We start from the raw sequence: 22312 nt of genomic DNA, 5'->3' as shown, positions 1-22312 counted from the left end.
CCAGCTAGTTTCGAATCGATAAAATATTTAAGAGATAAAAAAAACATCTCTGGACTAAAAGTCGCATAAATTCATGTGTCAAATATTATACGATATTTTCAGAGAGAGAGAGAGAGAGAGAGAGAGTGGGTATAATAATGTGGGGAAGGTTCGGTGGACCGCACGAAGGCGTGAAATGATCAACCACGGTTAGAAAGAAGAGGTGTAACTGCGGCACGGGGCACAGTAACGAAATTTAAATTTCCCTGTTCTTTTTTTTCTCGTTTTTTCCTTTTTTTTTTATAAGATCTTGAGTTCTTACCTAAGGACCAGCTGTGGTTATAACCCTGTGAATTACCATCTAAATTTGCCATTAGTAACGCCCCCTAAAACAACCAATTTAAATCCAAAAGTTGAGAAAAAATTCAAAACCATAAGTTTCCGTCACGCGTTCAGCCATTATTAAAAAACCGAAGTGGAAAAAAAAAAGGAGGAGAGATATGAATAAAAATTTGAAACATACGATTCATAAATTAAACTCTAATTGGTGGATATATGTATGTATATCAACCGGGGGAATAGCCAATATTCACGTTTTTTTTTTTCTCCTCTTTTTCGGCGAATTCGACACTTTTGAGGGAAACATCGAGCGTGTCACAACTCGGAAAACATGGCATTGGTGCGCGCGGGGGTGTTAACAATGAGTCGTTCATTCAGAAATCGTCTATTTTGAGTCTGTTTGTTCGATATTATATGGGTTCGAGTCCGGTTGACCATCGTCCACCACGTTGAGGGTATCGCGAGATCGTTATGGATAGATTGTTGTGTAACAACATTGGAGTGAGTTGTACAGAAAATGTCTAACAGGGGCTCGAACTAAGTGAACCGTGAATCGATGGGGTCCCCTGCAACCTCGCTCCCAAGCTTGGGATATTTCTTAGATTTCTTTATTCCTTATATAGGTATACACAGGCTTCCGCATTGTGCTCGGAACACCTTTACCTCACGCTGAGATATTGTGCAACTTTTAAGAATTATAAAGACTGAAACTAGCAAAAACGAATTCTAGTTTTCACAAAATTGACCGCGTGGGTGGCGGACCAAAACGTCCCTAATATGAACACGAGGAAAAAAACCATCGAACAGCGATGCTCGTTTAACGCGCTAAACTCGCATGCCATTTTTTTTTCTTCTAATTTTCGAAACATCTATAATTTTGTTAACGAGTCGGTCGTAGCTGGTATTGATTAATTGGTGAGTCTAGAGAAAATTTCTCAAAACATCCTTCGCTGAATTAATGAACGCCGTTTTCCACGCTCTTATTTTTATCTATTTCAAGAGGGGTACAAGCCCTTCTTACAAATTAGTTTGACTCAAAAACAAATGGGGGTAGTGGTTTCTAAGTCTGGTTATGCCTCATGGAAATCATACGACAGCTGCTGCCGTTGCTGCTGCCGCCTACGAAAAACGTAACACGTGGCTGTCGCCCCTTTTATATCTAGAAACTATCAGTTGATGCGACGAGACTGAAAAATTACGATAGTTTTATCGCGGAACGCTCTCTCTAAACTGGGCACTTTTTTAAGTGGGATCCTAAGCCAGGACCGGGCGAGCGTTGAAAAAAATAAAGGAAGAATAAAAAAAAATCAGAGTGAACGAGTGTCATAGTTGGAGATAGATCTGATTTACTACGGTGTGTAAAATATGTCGTGTGAGACGGAGAAGAAAAAAAAAAAAAAAAGAAAAATGAAGAGAACAGCAAATTTGCATCAGGCTTTTTAACGTCCCTCGAAATTTCGAGGTCGTTAATTTACTGATTTTCTTTCTAACGTCGGATCTAATTATCCGACATAATAGGTTTTAGCTTTCAGTCGTGAGGTTTTAGTTTATCTGTACAAATGACGACGCGACGTCCATCGGCAGGGTCCGATCGATAAATGCATCTCTAAAAGGTGTCTTTGGTTCGTCATTCAACTGGTACATAAAAATAAGGCGAAGGTGCGAAGGAATTGGATTTTTCTCACGCCGAGTGAAGATAACCGAATGGACGGGGTGGATCTGACAGAGCGGCAATCTCTCGTACGCGGTAAGGTAATAAGTAATCGGTTCTATTCGTTTGGAAGTCGAGATATCGCTCGTATTCGGGAGTCTGGTGTCTGGAGATCGAGAGCAACGTCGACCTCGTGTATTCCCAGATAAATTCGAACGTGTTCTTACGTATAGGTAGGCAACGTATACGTATAACACGAAAGAGTTACGCGGTGCTTTATATTATATAACCGTGGAATGGAACCGCGGTCCCCATAATGCAGGTCCCAGTTCATATGGGTCTTGCTCGGTGACTGCCGGGGCAGATGGTTTGTAGCAAATAAAGGAATACAAAATATTTTACATTTAGATTTGAAAGGACCGCATTCCTAATTTTCAGTCTAGCCCACATCCAATCTTGTACCAGTGGGCACAATGCTACCCTATTTCCTTGACACGTACACAATCACGTCAGCGTAATCCTGTTAGGAAACGCTCCGCTGGACTGAGGACGTCACGCTGAGAGACGGGGGTGCTGCTGATGCTGATGCTGATGATCTTTCTACCACTACCCCGAACGCGTGGGTGGAATATCACCGGCGATATTACCTACCCTGATAACGCCCCCGACCCGCTACGAGCGCGACGTTAAAAAATTAACTTTTACCGCAGATATCGACCCCGTCCACGAGGGCACGAAAACATTGAGACGAAAATAAAAAATTACTCGTCCCTTATCGGTCCCCAGCCGAGAGACCGTTTCTTCGTTTTCGAGTAGTCGAAAATATTCGAAAGGCAAAAAATCCGAAGATCCTTATAAATTTTAAAACCCTTATTGAAAAAAGTATTTGCCGTTCACGTTAACTTCGTGGCATATCGTTTAACCCGTTTACAGGGTCTTATACCGAGTGGACAATTTCTCGGATAATTCGCGCATTGTCGGAGGACAAGGAATAAGTTTTGCAAACATTTGTAGCCAACAGTTTTCCTATAGCTTCCTTTATAGTACCGGGGGAATAATCCTTTCGTATAGTGGAGAGAGAGAGGAATTTCGCGCTTAAATTTTCTTCGGATGTACAAACAGGTAGATTTTCTTGTAAACAAGATTTTGGGATTTCCAACGTTTCACGAATTAAGCGGAATAAAAAAATCATTGTAACAATTCTACCGGCCATACGCCGACTTTTGAGATGTTTATGAAACCGAAAACCGTGAAAAACTTATAAACGCAAAGAGGATCTTCGTACTTATAGGGGATGGACTTATACGGCGTCGTTGATCGACCGCACTTTGAGAATAATTTTCTTCTTTTTTTTTTTTTTCTCACTCGTCTCAACGGAACATTTTAAGCGGGCGTTTTTTTCATAGCCGGTATATCAAAAACATTCGGGCCGATTCAGGAAATTCAATATTCAATCGCGAGGATCAAAGCCAACGCGTGTAGAAGGTACCTTACCTATAGTGGGTGTCGTATATCCACGAATCGTATTATTTTCAGCAAAGAAAGGATTATTATAAATACCACCGTTTTAATCCCAAACCAGATTATGAAACTCAATATACCTCCGACGCACGAAGGACTTATCGATCTAGAATTACAAATTTTTAAACAACTAGGTCACACGTCATTCAGGAAGCACCTCGCACACCCTGCATAAGATAGTTTTATAATCGAAAATTTGACGAAAATTTATTACACGTTCCAAAGGAAGGAAAAAAAAAATTCATAAAACCGTAACGAGTCAGATCCATTAGCGTCTATTTCTTTGCCATCGTTCGCGGGGTACTGAACAACTCAAATTAGCCCGATATATACGTCGTTTTAGATTTTCCATATACGTCACGTTTCAAGAAGCTCATGTTTAAAATTGATGACTCCGTCCCCAGCGATTACGTGCCATCGATGAATTGATGCGAGGGATCACGAACTCTTGCCGCTCGCGTGATCGATCACGTAAATACGTGACCAGGGCGACGGTGGTCCAATTAAACAGCGCGTATACATATGTATACAAGTACATCGGGTAATTAGTGATAATAAGTAAATCTCCTCTAACGATATTCGAAAATAATCCAACCAAGATTGTCCGCTGACTTTTTTTTTTCTCACCCTCCTGCAATTTTCTAAAACGCGCTGCTGTACCAACAAAATAAAAAAGTCGACGTACCGGTCATGAAGAGCGGTTCTGTCTGTTCAATCGATAAAAATCTCCCTTCGTACCGGCGGTATATAAACGTACGCTGCACAAAATATACCTATGTATAAAAATATAATAGTGTCGGAGCTCTCGCCTTTCACAGGTGTAAAGGGCTCTCGCTGGTCTTATCGATAAATCGATTAATTAAACCGCTCAAAAGGGGTTAATTTAATGTTACTAAGCAAATATCGACGATACAGATCTTTAATTTCCAGCGAGTCAGCTCGTCAGTGTCGCGTTTTCCTTGTAATTACCACCTCTGATGGGATATCTTTTACAGCCAAAGACGCGATTGCCTCCCTTCGACGTATCTTATCTTTTTATTCGTCATCTTACTGCGACGTGTATACCCTCAACCACATCTCGTCGATTTGTCGTTATACGCGTACAAATTTTTATCTCAAAATAGTTCGTCGAAGACTCGAATTTCGCAGAAGTTTGTACCGTGTTGTAAATATGCCAGATGACCGGAACTCCGAGAGCAAAATTCTCGGCGTGAGTTTGTAGAGTTTCATCGGAAGCGTAGTGTAATAAAAATGGTGCTCTCGATCTTCGCGCGCGGTCCGCGGTCCCATTGATCGCGTTCAATGCCTTCGAGATCATCTCTTTCGTTATCGTTACGGAATTGTTCGAGGTGCGCCTTCGAATATGCTTTGGCGCAGTGCCATCTCGATAATTTTAAATTAATGTTTTTGATGCGAGACAGACCAATGCGATCTTGATTATTTTGAGGTATGATCGAAACTCGGCGTGGAACGCCGCGGGGGAAAAAATGCGGAGGCTTTCATAATATGTAGTTGAATTATACAAGCGTCAGCCCTTATACAGCGGGATTATCGGTAACTTTGATTTTCGATGCATCTCTCATACGTTACGTAACTCCCCTTCGACTATCGATTTTTTGTATCACCGTAGCCGGTAGATATACGGACTCTAATTTGAATACATCGCGGAGGGCGAAACTCGGTTCGAGGATCGGCTTTCGAAAATAAAAATTGAGAAAAAAAAAAAAAAATCAATCGCCATCGGAAATAAAAATGATAAGTTTTCACCGAATTCGAGTCACCGTCGAGAAACCCGTATTCTTGATCGTCGATGGCAAATTTGATTTTTTTTTTTCGCGGGGGTGGAGAGCCGCTGCTCGGAGACCGAATATTACTCTCTGAAGCCTGACCTCACCTGAGAATTATACATCCGCAAAGGTGAAGTAATCTACCAGAAGATATTTTATTGCCTGCATTAAATAGTAATAACCTTCAATCTTCGGGTACTTGCTCGTTCAACAATGGGTTTCAATTGGCAGTCGATGCCGCGCGTGGGACGTCGCATTCTTTCGAACTTAGCTTCAAAACGCTGCGGGTTAAAAAAGAATACGAGGTCCGATAAAATAAGTTGCATTCGAAATACAAGTTGTATCTTGTATCGATTTGTTTTTTTTTTACAAGCCGTGAGCGGTATATTCGAAATCGGTATCAGCCGATATTTTTTTTCAGCGAGATTAACACAGACGTTCGGTGTTTTTCGATTTCATCGAAAACTGTGGAGCCGTTTAGATGAATCTGCGGTCGCACCGCGGTGGTTTTTCTGATACACAGGAACGAAGTACATACAATTTTAAACGGGATGCGGTATTTGCCTAATCTGAGAATCAAGTCTTTCTCGGTTCTTTGAATTTTGGGCACGCTTTGAATAAACGAATTTGGATTTCAACGTTCGCGTGGCGTCTTTTGTTAAACAAATGAATAGCCCGTCGGCGATATTTTGTCCACGTGGAGAAATTCGTACGGCCTTAAATTCAGGTAGTAAAACTGGTCAGTACTTTTCTTTCGCACGATCCAAGGCGTGCGCCATTTCGTTATCCGCTCTGGACCCAGAGCGCGTTCTACCCGGTGGTTTTCGGAGCCCCGTATATAGCTATCCGTGCCCGGTATTAAATGATAAAAGACTAAAATAACTGAAAATAGAAATCCCATAGAATTGCCATTTCGAATATCCCATAGAAAATCTTGGACCTATTGTGTCCGACAGATTTTTCCTAAGCGCCGTAACAATGCCCGTATTGTTACAGGAATCTGTACTCCTCTGGCTTTAACTACGTGACCGCTGAAAAATTGTACGCGGTGTTTGTTTTCCATAATGTTTCAAATCTCAAACACAGATGTAGTTTTTTTTTTTTCTTTTCCCCGCTCTTACACTGCAAAGATCCAGACACCAACGGCGAAAATATTTTGAAATAATATCCTAGGCATGCGTCCGTTGCCCCGATCGTTCCGATTGCCGAAGGAGCGTATACCGCCGAAGATATTCCCATCGCAATCGGTCGATCGAAACGAGAGCCGAAAATTCTGCCGGTGGTTCCGAGTAGGTATACCGGGGAAGGATGAAGAAGAAGGGGAGGAGGCATTTGATCAGTCGGAATATCAGTAATTAAAGAACTGTTATTACGCGATTGTTATTCGGGTCGTGAATTCGTATCGGACGTACGAGATCTTATGGTTCGCTCTCATTGTTGCTCCCGGAATATCTGCGATGCTCCCGCGCTCCTCCTCCTCCTCCTCCTCTCCTCTTTAGCTGTTCAAGAGCTTGGAGCTATTATAACTGTGCTTTTGATCTTATTAAAACGAAAACGACCTCGTTATAAACCATCGTACCACCATATTGGGGGAGTAGGGGTAGAGAAATGAAAACCGGAAAACTATCTAAAGTTCGATCGGCCGTGCCTCCTTTATCCCTTCGGTCTCCTCTACTCCACATTATACTCTGTTTCGCGTTTAATTCATCCGATTACCCCGATATTTTTTTACCCACGATACACTCTTTTCTCCCTCGTCTCTCTCTCCCCCGCCCTCCTCGGTTACGATACGTAAGTATACATTCATTCCACGAAGAAGAGGTCAGGGATCAAAGACAGCAGTCGAAAGTAGACGGTTGTAAACGTGAACACGAGTACGCGTGTAGGGTACATACATTTTTATACGCGCGTATATACGCAACGTGAATATCGTATGAAATCAGTTGAACTCGTGTACGTAACCGTAATATATACATTCCTATATATATATATATATATATATATATATATATATATATGCGTATATGTGGGAGAAACCTTGTTTCTATTCCGTGAAACTGGTTCTCGGGGTTCGCACGACTGAACGTGTGCCGCGCGTGCCGCTCGCACGTGTCATGTGTTCCACTTCCACTTCAACTTCAACTTCCCGCTTCCCTTCCACTTCTACTATACTATACAGATCTCGCGGGGCGCCTCTATTTCTCTCGATCGTGAAGCTCCGAGTCTCGATCTCCGACCTCTGGATATACGCGCACCGGGTTTTATACCTCTCCTCGGTTTATTGAGACTACGCGCTCGAGATGAAAGTATCACACCGAACTCGCCCCCATCCCCCCCATCCCCCCCGCCCCCCCCGCCCCCGCATCGCCCCCGGTATCTCGCGGTGTATACCCGGCGCAACGAGGATCTTTATTATTACCGAGAGAAGAGGAAGCTGCGCGCTTCTTGTCTCACAATTCCAGAACCAACGTGCATTGCGATGCAAGAGAGCGTCCCGTGCCGTCTCCTGTACATGTACTACGTACGTACCTTACCCTCTCCGATGCCGTTTCTATACCCACGGCTCCCGCGACTATACGCCGCTAGTCCGTTGTACCTTCGCTACATTAAAGGTATATCTCCTACCGCAGCGCCGTGGGAAACTATACTTGCTGCTATAAATGCTAATTTTATGCGATTCTTTACCACCGTACGTTTGAAGACACGAACCTTATTCTCGCTACACGTACCACGCGCCGCCTAGCATTACATTTACCCGTACACTGTAGGTACCCGTACCTGTTCTCGTACTTGCGTCGAAAAAAATATCTAGAGGCATGTTGGATAAAGGGGCACTTGTAGCGACCAGGGTGATTTTTTCCAAGTCTAAACGGGATGTCAAAAAATATTTGGACAGATCGGAAAAGTATGGATTCTTGATGGGGGGAAATTCTATCTATGCGGAAATCAGACGCGGATATCATGCGGTGGTTTCGAGTAAAACGGGAGATGAAATTTTTGCTTGAAATCTCGTTTTACAAGCTTTTTAAACGTATATTATTTTCACATCAGGTTGCGATCAACTTCGGCATCGCCACCATATAAAGGTGTAGATATACGCGAGATGGAAAACGAGTTGCCATAAAATGATACGAAATGCCGATGAATATCATTAGATCGTTGTACGGGACGTCACTAATTTGTCTCGTTATAATAGGCGACGAATAACGATTTCATAAATAAGAAAGGAAGGGGGCGGAGGGGGGGGGGGGGTTTAATTAATTTCCATGTATTTTTCAATCGCTTTGCATATATGCAAACGCGCGATCCGGGTATAACTCCCCCGTGTTTACGAGATTTTATGGGATATACGCGCAAGATCTGATAAAATATGTTCGAAATTTTAGGGGGGGGGGGGGGGGGTGAAGGATATGGGCGTGGAAAATACACTATTGGGAAAACAAAAGTTCAAAGCAAAAGGGCAGAGAGATGAGAATACCGAGAGACGAGAAAATAATCGACGACAAAAAAGAAGAAGATACATTCTACGCGCGGTTCGATCCTTTTATACGGATTTAAAAGCTTCCAAGTGTTATACTAGCATTTTGCTGCCATATAGTTTGCCGCATTAATTCATGAATATTCATTAGGCGATGATCGAAGTATATACAATATTCTCGGAACCCAGCCAATTTTCGTTATTCATTGGGCGCCTCTTTCGATAAGATCGTGTTTCAATTTCAAAAATAAACCAAATTATATCCCGCCGGTACATAAAAATTAACAGTTTATAAGCATATGCAATAAATAAAATACTTGCACTTCGGATTCATTAATTGATCGTTTATAATCACCTGTATCATCTCACTACAACTATAGTTACGGCCGACCGTAAGATGTGACGCGATCTTCGAGGTAGGTCATTCGGATTATGTGGAGAAAAATAAATTCCCCCTTCCCCCCCGCCAAGCCGTATTTTTTTGGAATCGTTAAAATTTTATTATCGATATATTTTATCGCCAGCACACGAGAGAGAGAGAGGGTTATAACGAATTCCGCTAGGCAAGTCTATTTAATTGTAGTATATCGTTGGCAAAAGCTTCACGCCTCTCAAAAACTCAGGTGAGTATATAGCGGAAAAATGGGCACCTGCAGCAACGCCTACTTACAAGAAGACCCGTACCTTAATGCTGTTAATTACAGGCCACTGTTCAAACATTTAATTATCAAAACGCTGAATCTCTCGTGGACCCAAATCAACAGACTACGCTCGTAACGCCTACAATTTTGACAGTTTTATCTGCTAGAACAAAAGATTCGGGTTGCACGTCGGTCGATTTAGTTCACCGTAAAGGCCCCACGACTACCCACCCCGACGGTCATCTTTTCTCTCCACTTCTCGATCTCCAAAGAAACTCACGCCCACGAATAGTCCCTTTTTTATTCCCTTTATTACGATTTTTTTCCATTTTATTCCAGGGGGCCTCGCTCCCGTGGAGAATCGAGTAAAAAAAATCACAGCAAATTTTGGATCAGAGTTAATTATAGTCCATTCTTTTCTAGAAAATAGTTCACCCGAGGCGGTATATTGCTACGTAAAAATTGATTTTGTCTTCACGAGGTAGACACAGCTGCTGTACGGTGATTCGAGGACTTATCTAATGCTTTACAAATAGCGAAGAGTTTGGATGATAATCGATGATATCCCCGACGGGAATGATCGCCCGAAGGCTGAACTCCGTGTATTATAGAGGGGTTTCAAATGAATTGCATAAAGTGTCCGAGATTATAAAATGTGATAAAGTGTATGTATACCGCTCTTCACGGGTATCCGAGTATATGGGAAATACACAGTGAGACGAAAACGATGCATTCAACAAACACCTATCCATCGTTGGCCCAATAACCGTAGGCTATATTGAATTTCCATAATGCAGTTCACAATCCGTGGTGTACGGGGTACGTTGTACGGGGGTAGAGAAACGATTTATGAATCTATCGCCTATGATCTATCGACCCTATCGAGCGGGGAGGCGCCTCGCGCTCAGAGGTTTTCAAAGATTTTAAACGGCTGTTAGCACCTTTGGGCAACTATTTCATATGGCGTATACCGTATAATGTAGCCTTCCAACTATCGGGTTACTAAGCAAACGCCATATTTTTTAAAACCAATATCATAACCCCCGGCGTACTTGTAACGTGTCATTAGGCACGAGTGAGGTGTAAGATATCGATAAGGAAGGTGTTGAGAGCGCTGCAGATACGAAGATCGATATACGATTGCGACCAAAGAAGAACCACCGGCTCTTTTACAACGTATCCACGATTTATATGGTTACCGAACTACCCATCTTTCTTTTCATCCTCTTCGATCTTTTTTTTTTTTTTTTTTGTTTTTTTTTTTCGATTTTGCTCCATCTTTTTCATCGACGTATTCAAATCTCCGGATGATGCTGCGCTCTCACACGTATCACGTGAGATCACCGATACACACGTTCCGGTTATATACTATAGTTATGTTGTGGTTAACGTTTTTATCGACGAAACGCATTACTCAAACCAAGATTAGGGGTTCTTTCAACCGAATTTTGAAACGCGCCGCCGTTTCGATACGATTTTTTTTTTTTTTTCTTATAATTCTACTTCTTCTCCGTTCGCAAAATTTCACACAGCGGTAAAGATTACTATACGTATACAGAAAAAAAGGATGGTATGAAACGTTGAAATTCAGAGTGACAAACACGATTGTTTGTGTACGTTTTTTATTTTCAGGATTTTAAATTTGATTGTTAGCACCCAAACCGTATAAATTTACCGGCTTATTAAATTCCCATCACAACTGCACCGCTGGAGATCCCAAATTGTTCTAGGACCAAAAATTTCTCGGCGCGTTTTTCTTACGTGCATTTGATTTTGACGCAACGATTTTCTAAAACCAACACGTAATTATCTCGCTGACCGTTATTTTGTAATTTTCTAAATTTTCTTTCCTTTTTTTCTCTGCGTTGAAGAAGATAGAAAAAAATAAAAACAAGATACCGCCGTGTCCGCCGACAGCTACGGGGTGTGATGGAACCCAATATTTACATGGCAGGTGATATCAATTATCCTACCCGGTAGGCGCCAACTCTAAGATTGCCAAGGCGTGCTTCGAAATTTTTATGCTACACGCCAATTTGCCTAACTCTGGAACCTGATCTCGCTTCACTCAATATTACCAGCCCGAACCGATGTCCACATCATTCAACCAAACCCAGAGATTTCATTATTAATTCATTTTTTATTCACGACGAGTCAAAAATCAGATCAAATTCATTTCCCGTTGAGAAGCAATTCGAATATTCTGTCACCAGAGTAAGTATGTTCAGTGTCCTTATTTTCTACGGGGAACAGGAAAAAGTCAACTATAATTTGATCGCAGGGTGAAACGCATTACGGTCTATCGAGTAGCCGACGTAATTTTCTTTTTTCTTTCTTATTCCGAGCTGCTGAGATTTAGCTTGCGTATAAGCGTGGAGCTATCGTAATTTTGAAAATGGTTGTCTCATTCCCGTCTTTTTTTCAGGGATAGATTACAGGGCACGTTTTTACCGCCGTATTACGGTGTTGGTTTTCGAGCCTTTTGTGTTAACAAGACACGCGTAATCATCCCCTCTGAAATCTTTTTGAGCATAAAAAGATCCTCACTCGTTTCCCTTTCCCCGTTTCTTTTTCCCTCGGGCTCCTACGGGATATCGAACACTCGCGCTTCTCGCATATTGAACAGGATATCCTTCGTTTCTTAGCTGTTCAACACCACGCGATCATCGACAACGGATTTTTTGCAGTTGAAAAATTATCATATCGTACAGGAATCATTTTTCAAAAAATCATTTCGCCTACACGGTTGTAATCTACAACGTGAGGATGGTCGGAAACCTACTTTTCATTTTTTTTTTTTAACAATTACTGAATTCAACGTTTCTTCCCTTTTCAATTAGATTCGGGTAGCACGGCGAATTTTTTATTTTCATTTTAAACTTGATTCGCGCGAGCGCAAAAACAAATCTCAAGATCGTTAAGTTTCACTTTTACTCCATTATTTCTGTACGATATATGCACTTATGATATGTAAATTGAAGGCAGAAATTTTTTTCTCTTCTTTTTTTCTCCCCATGTTTTCTCTTTGGGAAGGCAAAATTTTAGTTCGGACGGTGAAATAAAAGCAATATCCCGTTTGCTGACGACCAGCCAGGCTAGATACTTATACTAGCCGATGCTTCGGTATACTAAAAACGTGTTTCACCCAGTCCCTGGCCTAGAGGGTAATTACTACAGACGCGTATCTCCTGATGGTCTTCGCGCAAAAGGTTCAAAAACCAACACGCCGAACCCTATAATCACCGAGACCTGTGTTTTCAATAATTTTGACCGAGCATCTGCCGATGGCAAAAATATTTGAAATCTCGTCGAAGCCACGGTATGTATGAGATAATAAAACAGACCTTCCTTATACCTGCCGCCACGCATGCATGCAGTTTCCATGCCTCCCGGGGGAGAAATTATACTATATACTCTTTACATACGACTATGCTGAAAATTTCAGTCAGCTGGCTCTTCGCCGTTCTCTCCCTCATTTTTTTCGTTTCGCGATACAACGCGGACCGAGATAATATTAGCGCGCGAAAAAACGAAAAATTCGCTCGCACTAATCGGGGGCGTAATCAAAAATTCAGCTCATGACGTGCGACCGCGATGAAATTGAATAACGCCGAGTGTATATTTATGTTAATAAAAAAAAAATAAATAAATAAATAAAACACGTCGCGAACAAAAGTGACGGTTACCCCCGGTCACTGTGCAGGGTGTAATTAGCATCTCGCTGTAAGAATGTGAACGCGAGTATTTGCATTCGTTCGTTTTCTATAACGAGACTGACAAGAAAAACGAGACAAATAATGTTTCGTTTCTTGTGTTTGCTCAGCCTTGAGACGCGAATGTGAAATTTTTTTCATACACTTATTACCCTAAAAACCGCTCGTCCTTAGTTCGTGATTTATTCGCGAGCGAGAAGCGCTAACTTGGAAGAATCTTTTTCATTTGGCAAAAACGAATTCCGTCATACTCTAAAATTACATCCCTGGAGAATTTTTTTTCTAAATGAGGTGTATTTCCGAAAGATGAATGCGACTCGCCTTACACAGCGAGTATATACATATATACGTTTAATAATATGACGCGCCACCGTTGCACTTGCCGTATAAAACTACTGGCAGAAAACGGTCTCTCGCCTTGCTCTTCGTCGGATCGCTAAATACACGCCCCGTGTCTCCGGCGAACACGTCGGCCTTGTTTTTACACAAGTTGAAATATAAAAGGAAGATTGCCGGGGGAACGGGCGTAGCGAGAGAGTACGAACGAAGATAAAATGAACGAGAGAGATGAAAAATTTTAGACCCATTCAAAAAAACGAAAAACGAAAAATATTGAATAAAAAAATTTCAACGACGAAAGAGAGACGCTGCGATGGTCCCGTAAAGAGAAAAAGTTGCGAGGATTCGATCCGCGAAATCATCGCAGGCGAAAGGTATGACCCACCTGGCGCGGTATGACGGATCGTATTACCACCAAGAAATAATCGTTGGCTACGTACCCGGTAATAAAGAAAATATTCACCGAATACACGGATGCACATATACTCCGAGTAGATTTCTTTTTTTTTCGCCCCCTCCTGCAGAGTGCAGGGCGATTTGAAATTCGGATACGCATTTGATTTTTCCTGACCTTGATGAATAAATGAATTATTTATACTTCACTCACCATTTCGTCTGCGTAGCTGCTACAGCTGTCTCCTCGGTGATGGCGTCGTAAGGATTCGCGTGGCGTCGCGAGTTACAGTTGCACCAATTTTAGTTAGGTGTATCCTTGAACCGCGCGCACGATATTGTTCACGCTCGCAGAATTACCGCAATTGCACAAAAAGTATTTTCGTTTCAATCCGCACCACTGAAATGCACCGATTGTAATCACCGCATCACTATATATCATAATTTTACAATTACTATTGATTTTCGTTGTTCGGAGGGAATTAAAACTAGGAACTACGGAAACCGACTCAACGCGGCGAGAGCGGCGCACAAACTACCGACCCCGCTAATCCAGCACATACCCGACAATAACAAGAAGCAAAGTCCTCCTAATCCGGAAATCAAAACAAAACTGCTTCATGAACCCGGAGACCGGGTCGCACGAAATGAATATACATGGGCATATTCAAGCGATCAATATTAACTACTCTTAACTGAACTGGAAATTTTTTATGTAACATTCGCACCAATTTATAATTTATTTAATCTCTTCCAGCTTTCGGGCCTATGATGTATTAGAAAAATTGGAGAAAAAAAAGATTCATTTTTCGTCAAACTTTTCTGACTTTCTACTGAACTAGAAAAAAATTATTCTAAAATAACAAATGAAAATTTAGTGGAATCGATTCGATCGGAAACTGAAAAGAATTCAACAGTTCATTTCTTACTATGCATCAAGCTGCATTGCATCTACAAACTCCGAAACGGTGGACGAAGTATATGAGTATGTCCCGTGGTACCTGTACCGCGGTCTTCCCATACTCGAATGCCCATACAAATTTTTCAAATGTAGATCGAGAGAAGATTGATGAAGCCAGCAGGTGTCAAGCAACCGTGCTTAAACGTCCAAACGCTTGATGTAATTAACAGAGAAGAACGACCAACACCGTTTTACATGAAGTGGGATCATCCGACCGACTTTAAATTCTAAGATGTTAATCTTGAGAGAAATGATGAATGTTTTAGAAACAACCGGGGTTATCAAACAAGACTCAAACGATCCAATCGGTGGAACTAGTGTTCTATTATTCAAAGACGTTCGATTTTTCACGTCAATTATCGATATCTTTGGTCTACAAATTTTCGAATAGTGGAAAACAAAATGAAATAAAATAAATGTAGAAACGAGTGCGTGGCACGTGCACTCTTCGACGTTCGTCGCGAGTTTTTATATAAACGTCCGTATAGCGGCATGCGATACCTGTTATATCCGTGCAGAGCGAGTTTGCGGAAATCTTTGAATTAAATTAAGTTACTGGCTATGGGAGAATGAATTTTTTTCTGTAATTTACAAGAGCGCGCGATACTCGAACGCAATGTACTTCTGGTGTACGTACGTACGTACGTTATGAGACTTTTGCCGTGCTCCGCAGTCGCTCCAGATCACGCGTGTAATCAACCCACTTCCTTTGGCATTCACGCGATTTCTGAACGACGTAATTACAATCTGAAGAAAGTAAGTGCTGACTTCCTTATTATCCTTAAAGGTACGCGCGCGTACACGTGTACCCCCGATCGGTTCATTCGTGCATGCACTGAAAAAGGGCACAAGAAAATTCGGTGGTTTCTCGCCGTTGTTCTTTTAGTCTTGCCGGACGAGAAACGGCGAAGAAACTTTTTGTTGCCGATAACCAAGCGAAGCTCGAGGGACGAACGAACGAATACCCTTACAGACTCCGCAACGAAACAACTCCGCGCGGCGTATAAACTACTTAAAAATTCTCATACCGCTCCGTAAAGTTAACGTTATATACGTGGACATGAATTATGACCGATTGTGTCCAAGCTCTGTTTGCTCAGAGTCGGTAATTACGGAGCATTCATCAAAATCTGTCCGCACTTCGACTCGCCGTCTTTTTAACTCCCGATCTCCACCACCGCCGCGGAGGTATAGACTCCGGACTATTTCATGCCAACTTTTTACCCCGTCCGCGAGTACGTCCTCTTCACGGAGGAAGATTCCAACGCCGTCGGACGTCGCGAATCTTTCAAATTCGATGATGAAAAAAACCGAGCGATTTTTTTCTCATCTTTTTCCTCTCGTTCGCGATCGTCGATTGCGATTCCGAGGAAACCGACGACGCTGTGATTGAGATGAACGAGCAGCTGTTTTCGGTAGTGGTTGGCTACCCGCGGAATCCTTTAATTTGTTGGACAAGTGGGAATTAGTCGGAACAAGTGGCTGTTGGCAAAATACAGAAGGGTTTTGTTAAAGCGGAGAAGGCGCGCCGGTAAACACAGGTGCAAATCTGGGGGGGATTAAAGTATTTCCCTTTCGGTTTGAGCGGCTGCTGGAACGGCTCTATTTGCACGCTTGCAAGGTGCGCTCAATGTTACCGGTGCCTCGCAAAGTCGAAATCCGAGCGAACGATTGAAAATTCATGAATAAATTGAATAATGAGCACGTTGAAATTTATGCGGATCGGAATCGAGGGCGTGACTTTTGTCGACGCCGGAGCTTTTCTCTCCTCCCGCCGTCGATTTTGAAGAGTTTGTTTTTTCTTAATTTTTCGATGATTAATAAAACGATCGGAAAATGGGCGGCGCTCGTGTCAGTCAACGTGACTTCGGAGGTTCGGCGTATGCAGATCCGAACTCTGATACCCGAAAAACTTCGGTATGAAACGGCTACGGACATTCACGCCTGTTGACTCAGCTGCTTTTAGGCTAATTAGGCCTGACAAATCACGCGGAATAGTCATTAACGAATCCAGTTTTCATCGGGCAAAGAAAACAGTGGATGTAAAATTGTGAGGCGAAAAAAAAAAAAAGAAAAACGCTTCATACGAACGCGGAAATATAGGAGCACCTGTATTTACGGCGGTTGTTATGTTCCGAGCTGTAACTCCCGTATTTGAATTGTCCTAGTAAAACATCCTTTGGTAATAACTCTTTCCGCCTAATTCCACTAATTTCAGTTGGTATTCATACAAATGAAAGGGTTCACCGCGTCTTCACTCTGCCGTTTCTTTAACTCAAATATTTATTATTTCAGCCTCCGGATGTCCTTAGTCCTCCGCTCCGCTTCACTCCTAAATGCCGAAGGAAAAACACTCTGCGGATGCTGTATTATAGTTGTAAACTGACGTCTCCTAATGCACCCGCGCGAATCCTAGCTTCGCCATTCGTCGGCGTTATTTAAACTCCGTGTTGTTTAGACAGAAGCCTATGTTTTTTGCCGCTGACAAACGACGCAAACTTCGGTAGAGAGGAAGAGAGAGAGGAAGAGAAAAAAAAAAATGAAAAATGCACTTCAATTTCAGAAAGGATGTTTTTGCCATAAGACGCCGATTTTACTTTCGGACTCTGTTTTTTAGCCATGATTGCACAGAACGTGGAAACGTTTGAGCGCGTGTACAAAGATTCGAAAGGGGAATTCTTTTCTTTAAATTTTTTTTTCTCACTCCAAGTCAATAGAGTTCTCGGCTGATCGGTGGTAAAGCAACTATAATAAGGAATATAATGTGTTCCTCAAATTGAGTTTCGGAGACTTTCAGGTTTTTCGTTGAAACGCGACGACAACTCAGTTAAAAATGGAACCCAAACGTAAAGAAGCATCTTTGGAGCAGTACATATACGATTATTTATTTACCCAATATTTGACTTTCGGTGAATCCAGGACCGCGAGGCTCGTCCACAATTCCACACCCCCTTAAAAGATGTCCATCGCGCGGCTTACCTATATAGGTACGTATAGCGCGCAGCACGTAACTTACTTGCTGGCGGTTTGTTTGCAGTCGACCGTTCATCTTTGGTTTAACTTTTGCTGGCTGCTCGACGGTGGGCAGGTTGATTTAGGATTTAAGGATTTCTTCGTTTGTTATTAAAAGATCACGTGGATAAATACACTCGAAGCGATTTATTTATTTGGATAGGTATACTCCTGGGTGGTGTTGGTGGATCTCCGAACCTCCTTTATCTTCTCTTGTGCGCGTCACTACGAAAAGTCAAGCGGGGCCGCTGTTACTTCCGTTGAATTTCAATCGGCCAAAGTATAATTAACCTTACAGGTGTACGCGCGTCCAGTAAATTAAACCCCCAACTCTTTTATCGCGCGTTGTAGATTCCGCGGTATATGAAGCGATTCGTTTCTATCCGACGATAAATTATCACGATTCGATCTACCGTCAAGACATTCCCCCGTCGATTCAATTACACCACTGTACAGATACCCGCCGTATACGACCGGACAAAATTGAAGTTTGCAGCTATACGCGATTATTTTTATTTCTCTAAGCATGCGGTGGGTAATTTATGGCCCGTTCAGCCGACCAGTTAGCCAGGCGAACGAAATATCAGGTTTATATATGCTTATTAGAAAGTAGATACGCTCATCGGCTGGACACGAAAACTCCGCAAAGGTTGGGGATCTCATGTTTGGATAGTCCTTAACTGACCATTACACCTGAATGAGAGGTCGCAGAATAGAAAAGGGCAGCTCAGCCCTTGATCTGCCCGACCCACTTCCTGTCCCGCTGAATGAACCCGCAACGCCAACGACCCGCCAGGTAACGATCAATGTCCATTCACCGGAACAGTAAATATACCATACAGCCGGACAGTTGCAGATTTAACTGGACCCGAAAACTGCCCCATGTATAGCCCGACTATAGCGTTGCGTCGTCATCTTTGATATTCAAACCGTTTTTCCTGCGAGGATTAAGCAGAGGGAAAAAAGGTCGAGATGCGGGATCGGTGGATCGATAGCGCAAACTACGCGCAACGTCTCGGAGAAAATTCCAATTTTCATTAAAGACGCGAACGAGTGAGGTGAACAAACAATTATATTCACGTCCTTCGCAACTTAATTATCGAGTTTGTGCAGCTGCAGATGTTCGGTAACTCATCAAAGTTGTACGCTTCTACAATTAGTCTACGGGGAAGAGCGAGTTACTCAAAATCATCCGTACGTCGGGGGGAAGTCGAAGAAAAAGGAGGTGAAACTGTGTTGGTTCAAATATTATTTTCGCTTCGTTACACTTACGGGTATATATTGTATACGCGTACATACATAACGTGCGAGAGAGTTCAATCCATCATCTTTCACGATGCTTTGAACTCGGGGCTGCGCGGTTGCAACGTTCCCGTTGCAGGATGTTTCTCCGTGTAGCCAGCAGCCGGATCCCGTCGACGTTCGTGCCAGTTTTGACGTTTCTCAACTTCTGTAACTACGGGATATATTATACGGAGGAGTGTGTACCCCGCCGTAGTTCGTACACATGGGAGCCCGAGCCGAGGCTGTTAAAAAGAACGTGTAGGTATTCGAAATTTCAATGAAGGCTAAAGAATCAGTGAATCGCAAACTGCAGTGCGAGGGCGGCTGGAGGCTGCCGGAGGTTGAAGAGAAGAAGATGCCTTCTCCGCCCACGTTCGAATAATTCTTTATATTCACTCGCGAAAATATACAGCCAACGACTCAGGTACCTATACCCGTGTACGTACGACCCACACGACGCCGCGTCTCCGACGATTCCTCCTCTCCCGTCGTCCGCAGGGGCTGAAACCCCTTACAATACACGATCTCATTGTAGACGGTTGTTTGCTCAAGGGGCGCCCCTGGCCATTGTTGCTGCTTTTTTTCATTCATCCCTCAGGATAACGCCCGCGTCAGAAGGAGCGAGTAAAAGGTCGTGTGGCCGTTCGCGTGTTTATTCAGGATCATCATCCCTGGAGGATCTCTTTTTCTTTTTTTATTTTTATCATACGGAAATCCCCGAAATCCGCAAGGGATGATATGGATTAGGTACGCGCGATTCGCAATAAAATTGATCACGATGAGAAACCCCCGAAGCGTGCGTCGCCGCCGCCGAATGAAAAATCAAACTGTAAATTCGCCCGCATCAGGCTCGAAAAAAAAAAGGAAGAACATCGCGCGAATCGGCGGGACAATGATCGACACACGTGTGTCGATGATCAGCGGGGCCCCGCTTACCCCGGTGAAGATAATTAAGTGTAAGATTGCGCCTAATCGACTTCCGCCAATAAATCAGTCGGTTTGTCGTGGAGTCTGTTCGTAACCCGATAACTACACCGCCCCCTTCAGTTCCTGTTTGTTGTTGGTCCACCGTTCGACCCACGCTGTACCAGCGAAGACACTCGCTCAAATTTTTACTTCGAAACTAGGTGTCACGTTTCCCGACCACTTGCTGACCAGAAGGTGCGGATTCCCTTGCAACTTCTCGTTGCGACTTTTACGACTTTCTACGCGCCGCGTGACGAAATTTCGAAAATTTTCTTCTCTTTCTCCGAAGTCTTTTTTTTTTTCTCCTCGCTTCTTCCTTTCGACCGTTCGACAGACGACTGAGATTCCCCAGATCACCTACGCGGTTGATAATTAGGCCTGTCGGAGCACCGATTGCGGCTATGTAATTCTCGGACTTCCTGCTGCAGATTACGTCGTGGAAAAAAAAAAAAAAAAAAAACATGAACCTCCAGAAACGAGAATATTCCGGTGTCGCGAAATTCCGGCCATCAGATTTCAACAAACTTGTGAGAAAAAATAACAGAAATCCGAAAAGAATGACCGTGGAAACTAGTCTGAAAAAACAACTCAAAGTTCGACTTGTGAGGTCAGTTCGGATCGCTAGATGAATCGGATGAATAATATTATTTTTTTTTCTTCCTTCGTCGACTATCCGCCCATAAGGGTTGATTTTCCAGAGTAAAAACCACACCCATGGACGCCCACGCGTTTCGCCTCCGTTAAAATACAAGTAAAACGTTTTTCCACCCTTGTACTACGCGCCCACATAAAACTATGGCTTTAGTATTTTTATGGTGACTATATAACCACGATACTTATAGCGGCGAGACACGTGGTATGTTATGTATATATGGCTACGGTGGAAGGCTCTATAAGGATGTATGGAAGTTACCCTGGCGCAGGCACACCCGGACACACCCCGAAACACCCACTTCCTTGGGACGTATTGCTTTCTGGAAAAGACATTCGAGATTTTCGCCATGGTGAACACATGTTGCACCCCGTAGGAATTACCTACTTTTACATTTTCGCGAGATATAGCTGTAGCTGTGCAGAGCCGCAGGTTTGAAAATACGGATGTGAATTTTGACTCACGTCATTCAAAGAAGAATCAACGCCACTATGAAAATCGTGGGATGAAAATTGTTTCGAAAAACTGGTCTAATGAAATTACGACTCAAGGGGCCAAGCTTCCGACGTCGTAACTTTTTCTCCCCGTTGAATTGCTACTGAAAAAACCACAAGATCCGTTTCAAACGGAACCCCTCTTTCAGTTTTTGACGACGAGTCGCAGTCGATCCGAGGGCGACGAGACAAACGAAATCTCTATAATACGAACCACACTCGCTCCACATTTGCGATTGGATTTTTTCTTACAGTATCGGAATATGTACCATCGTGAAAATTCTACTCCCAAATGTCTCGTAAAATGAAAAAAAAAAAGTACTAGACGGCCGATACTGCCGACGTCTGGTCGAGAATAATGTTACACACGAACGGACGATGAAAGAGTAAAAGCTATAAAACAAAAGAGATATAAATATACGCGTCGCAGGACTAAAGAATAAGGAAAAAAACTCGCACGTGCGTCAAATTTTGAAAACGTACATATAATTTTTTATCTGTTTTTTCCCCCCCGAATATTTCTTTTATACAAGCAAACTGCAGTTGGGCTCGCTGCAAGTGCCCGAGCATGTTATTTTTACGTTCACTTTATTTATTTTTTATTTTCTTCTTTTTTTTTCTGTCTCTTCTTGTCTGGTCTACGGAGTACAAAAATGGTACACACACTTCGGAATTGTATAAAAAAAAAAGATGCTTGAAATCACTCTTCAAAAATAGTATAGTATACATATATATATATATATATAAATATATACGTAAAGAAATGCGCTATGCGCATTGCATGTTATTACGGTATTGCGGATATCGAATGTCCTTTTGGCCCAGTAGCTTGGTGCCTCTGTTGTAATGAAAGGCTTTTACAAAAAGAAAGAAGAAAAAAATTTTCTCTTACAATACCGAAGCGCAGCCCGTAGTTCCGCCCATTTCCGGGACCTGAATGCATCCTCAACTTACCCAACCTAACTATCGTGCCCTGAGCGGTTAAGCCACGTGAAACGTAGACACGTCCATGTCCTTTTGCCTGTGCGCACTTTTTTTCTGCTTCCCTTTCAACGAGGCAAATACATTTTTCGTTATGCAGGTCTTTCGCTATGACGCGAAG

At 42.7% G+C, this 22312-nt stretch overlaps 1 protein-coding gene across 2 annotated transcripts in view; it reads right to left on the bottom strand.

Annotated features, from left to right (window-relative positions):
• Nucleotides 1–14060: 14060 nt before the first annotated feature.
• Nucleotides 14061–22312, bottom strand: part of LOC105691170 (protein lev-9-like) — a 35116-nt gene continuing 26864 nt past the window's right edge. Inside the window, exon 5 of one of the 2 annotated variants that reach the window (XM_048654754.1) lies at nt 14061–14200. In XM_048654754.1, coding sequence (XP_048510711.1) covers nt 14184–14200 — 17 coding nt within the window. In that variant the 3' untranslated portion in view covers nt 14061–14183. Of the gene's footprint in view, nt 14242–22312 lie in introns of both variants that reach the window. The other variant, XM_048654753.1, reaches the window with a different exon arrangement.

The sequence above is a fragment of the Athalia rosae genome, chromosome 4 (genome assembly GCF_917208135.1).
Source record: "Athalia rosae chromosome 4, iyAthRosa1.1, whole genome shotgun sequence".
NCBI lineage: Eukaryota > Metazoa > Arthropoda > Insecta > Hymenoptera > Athaliidae > Athalia > Athalia rosae.
The sequence above is the reverse complement of the archived record's forward strand: the minus strand, read 5'-3'. Positions and strand labels throughout refer to the sequence as shown.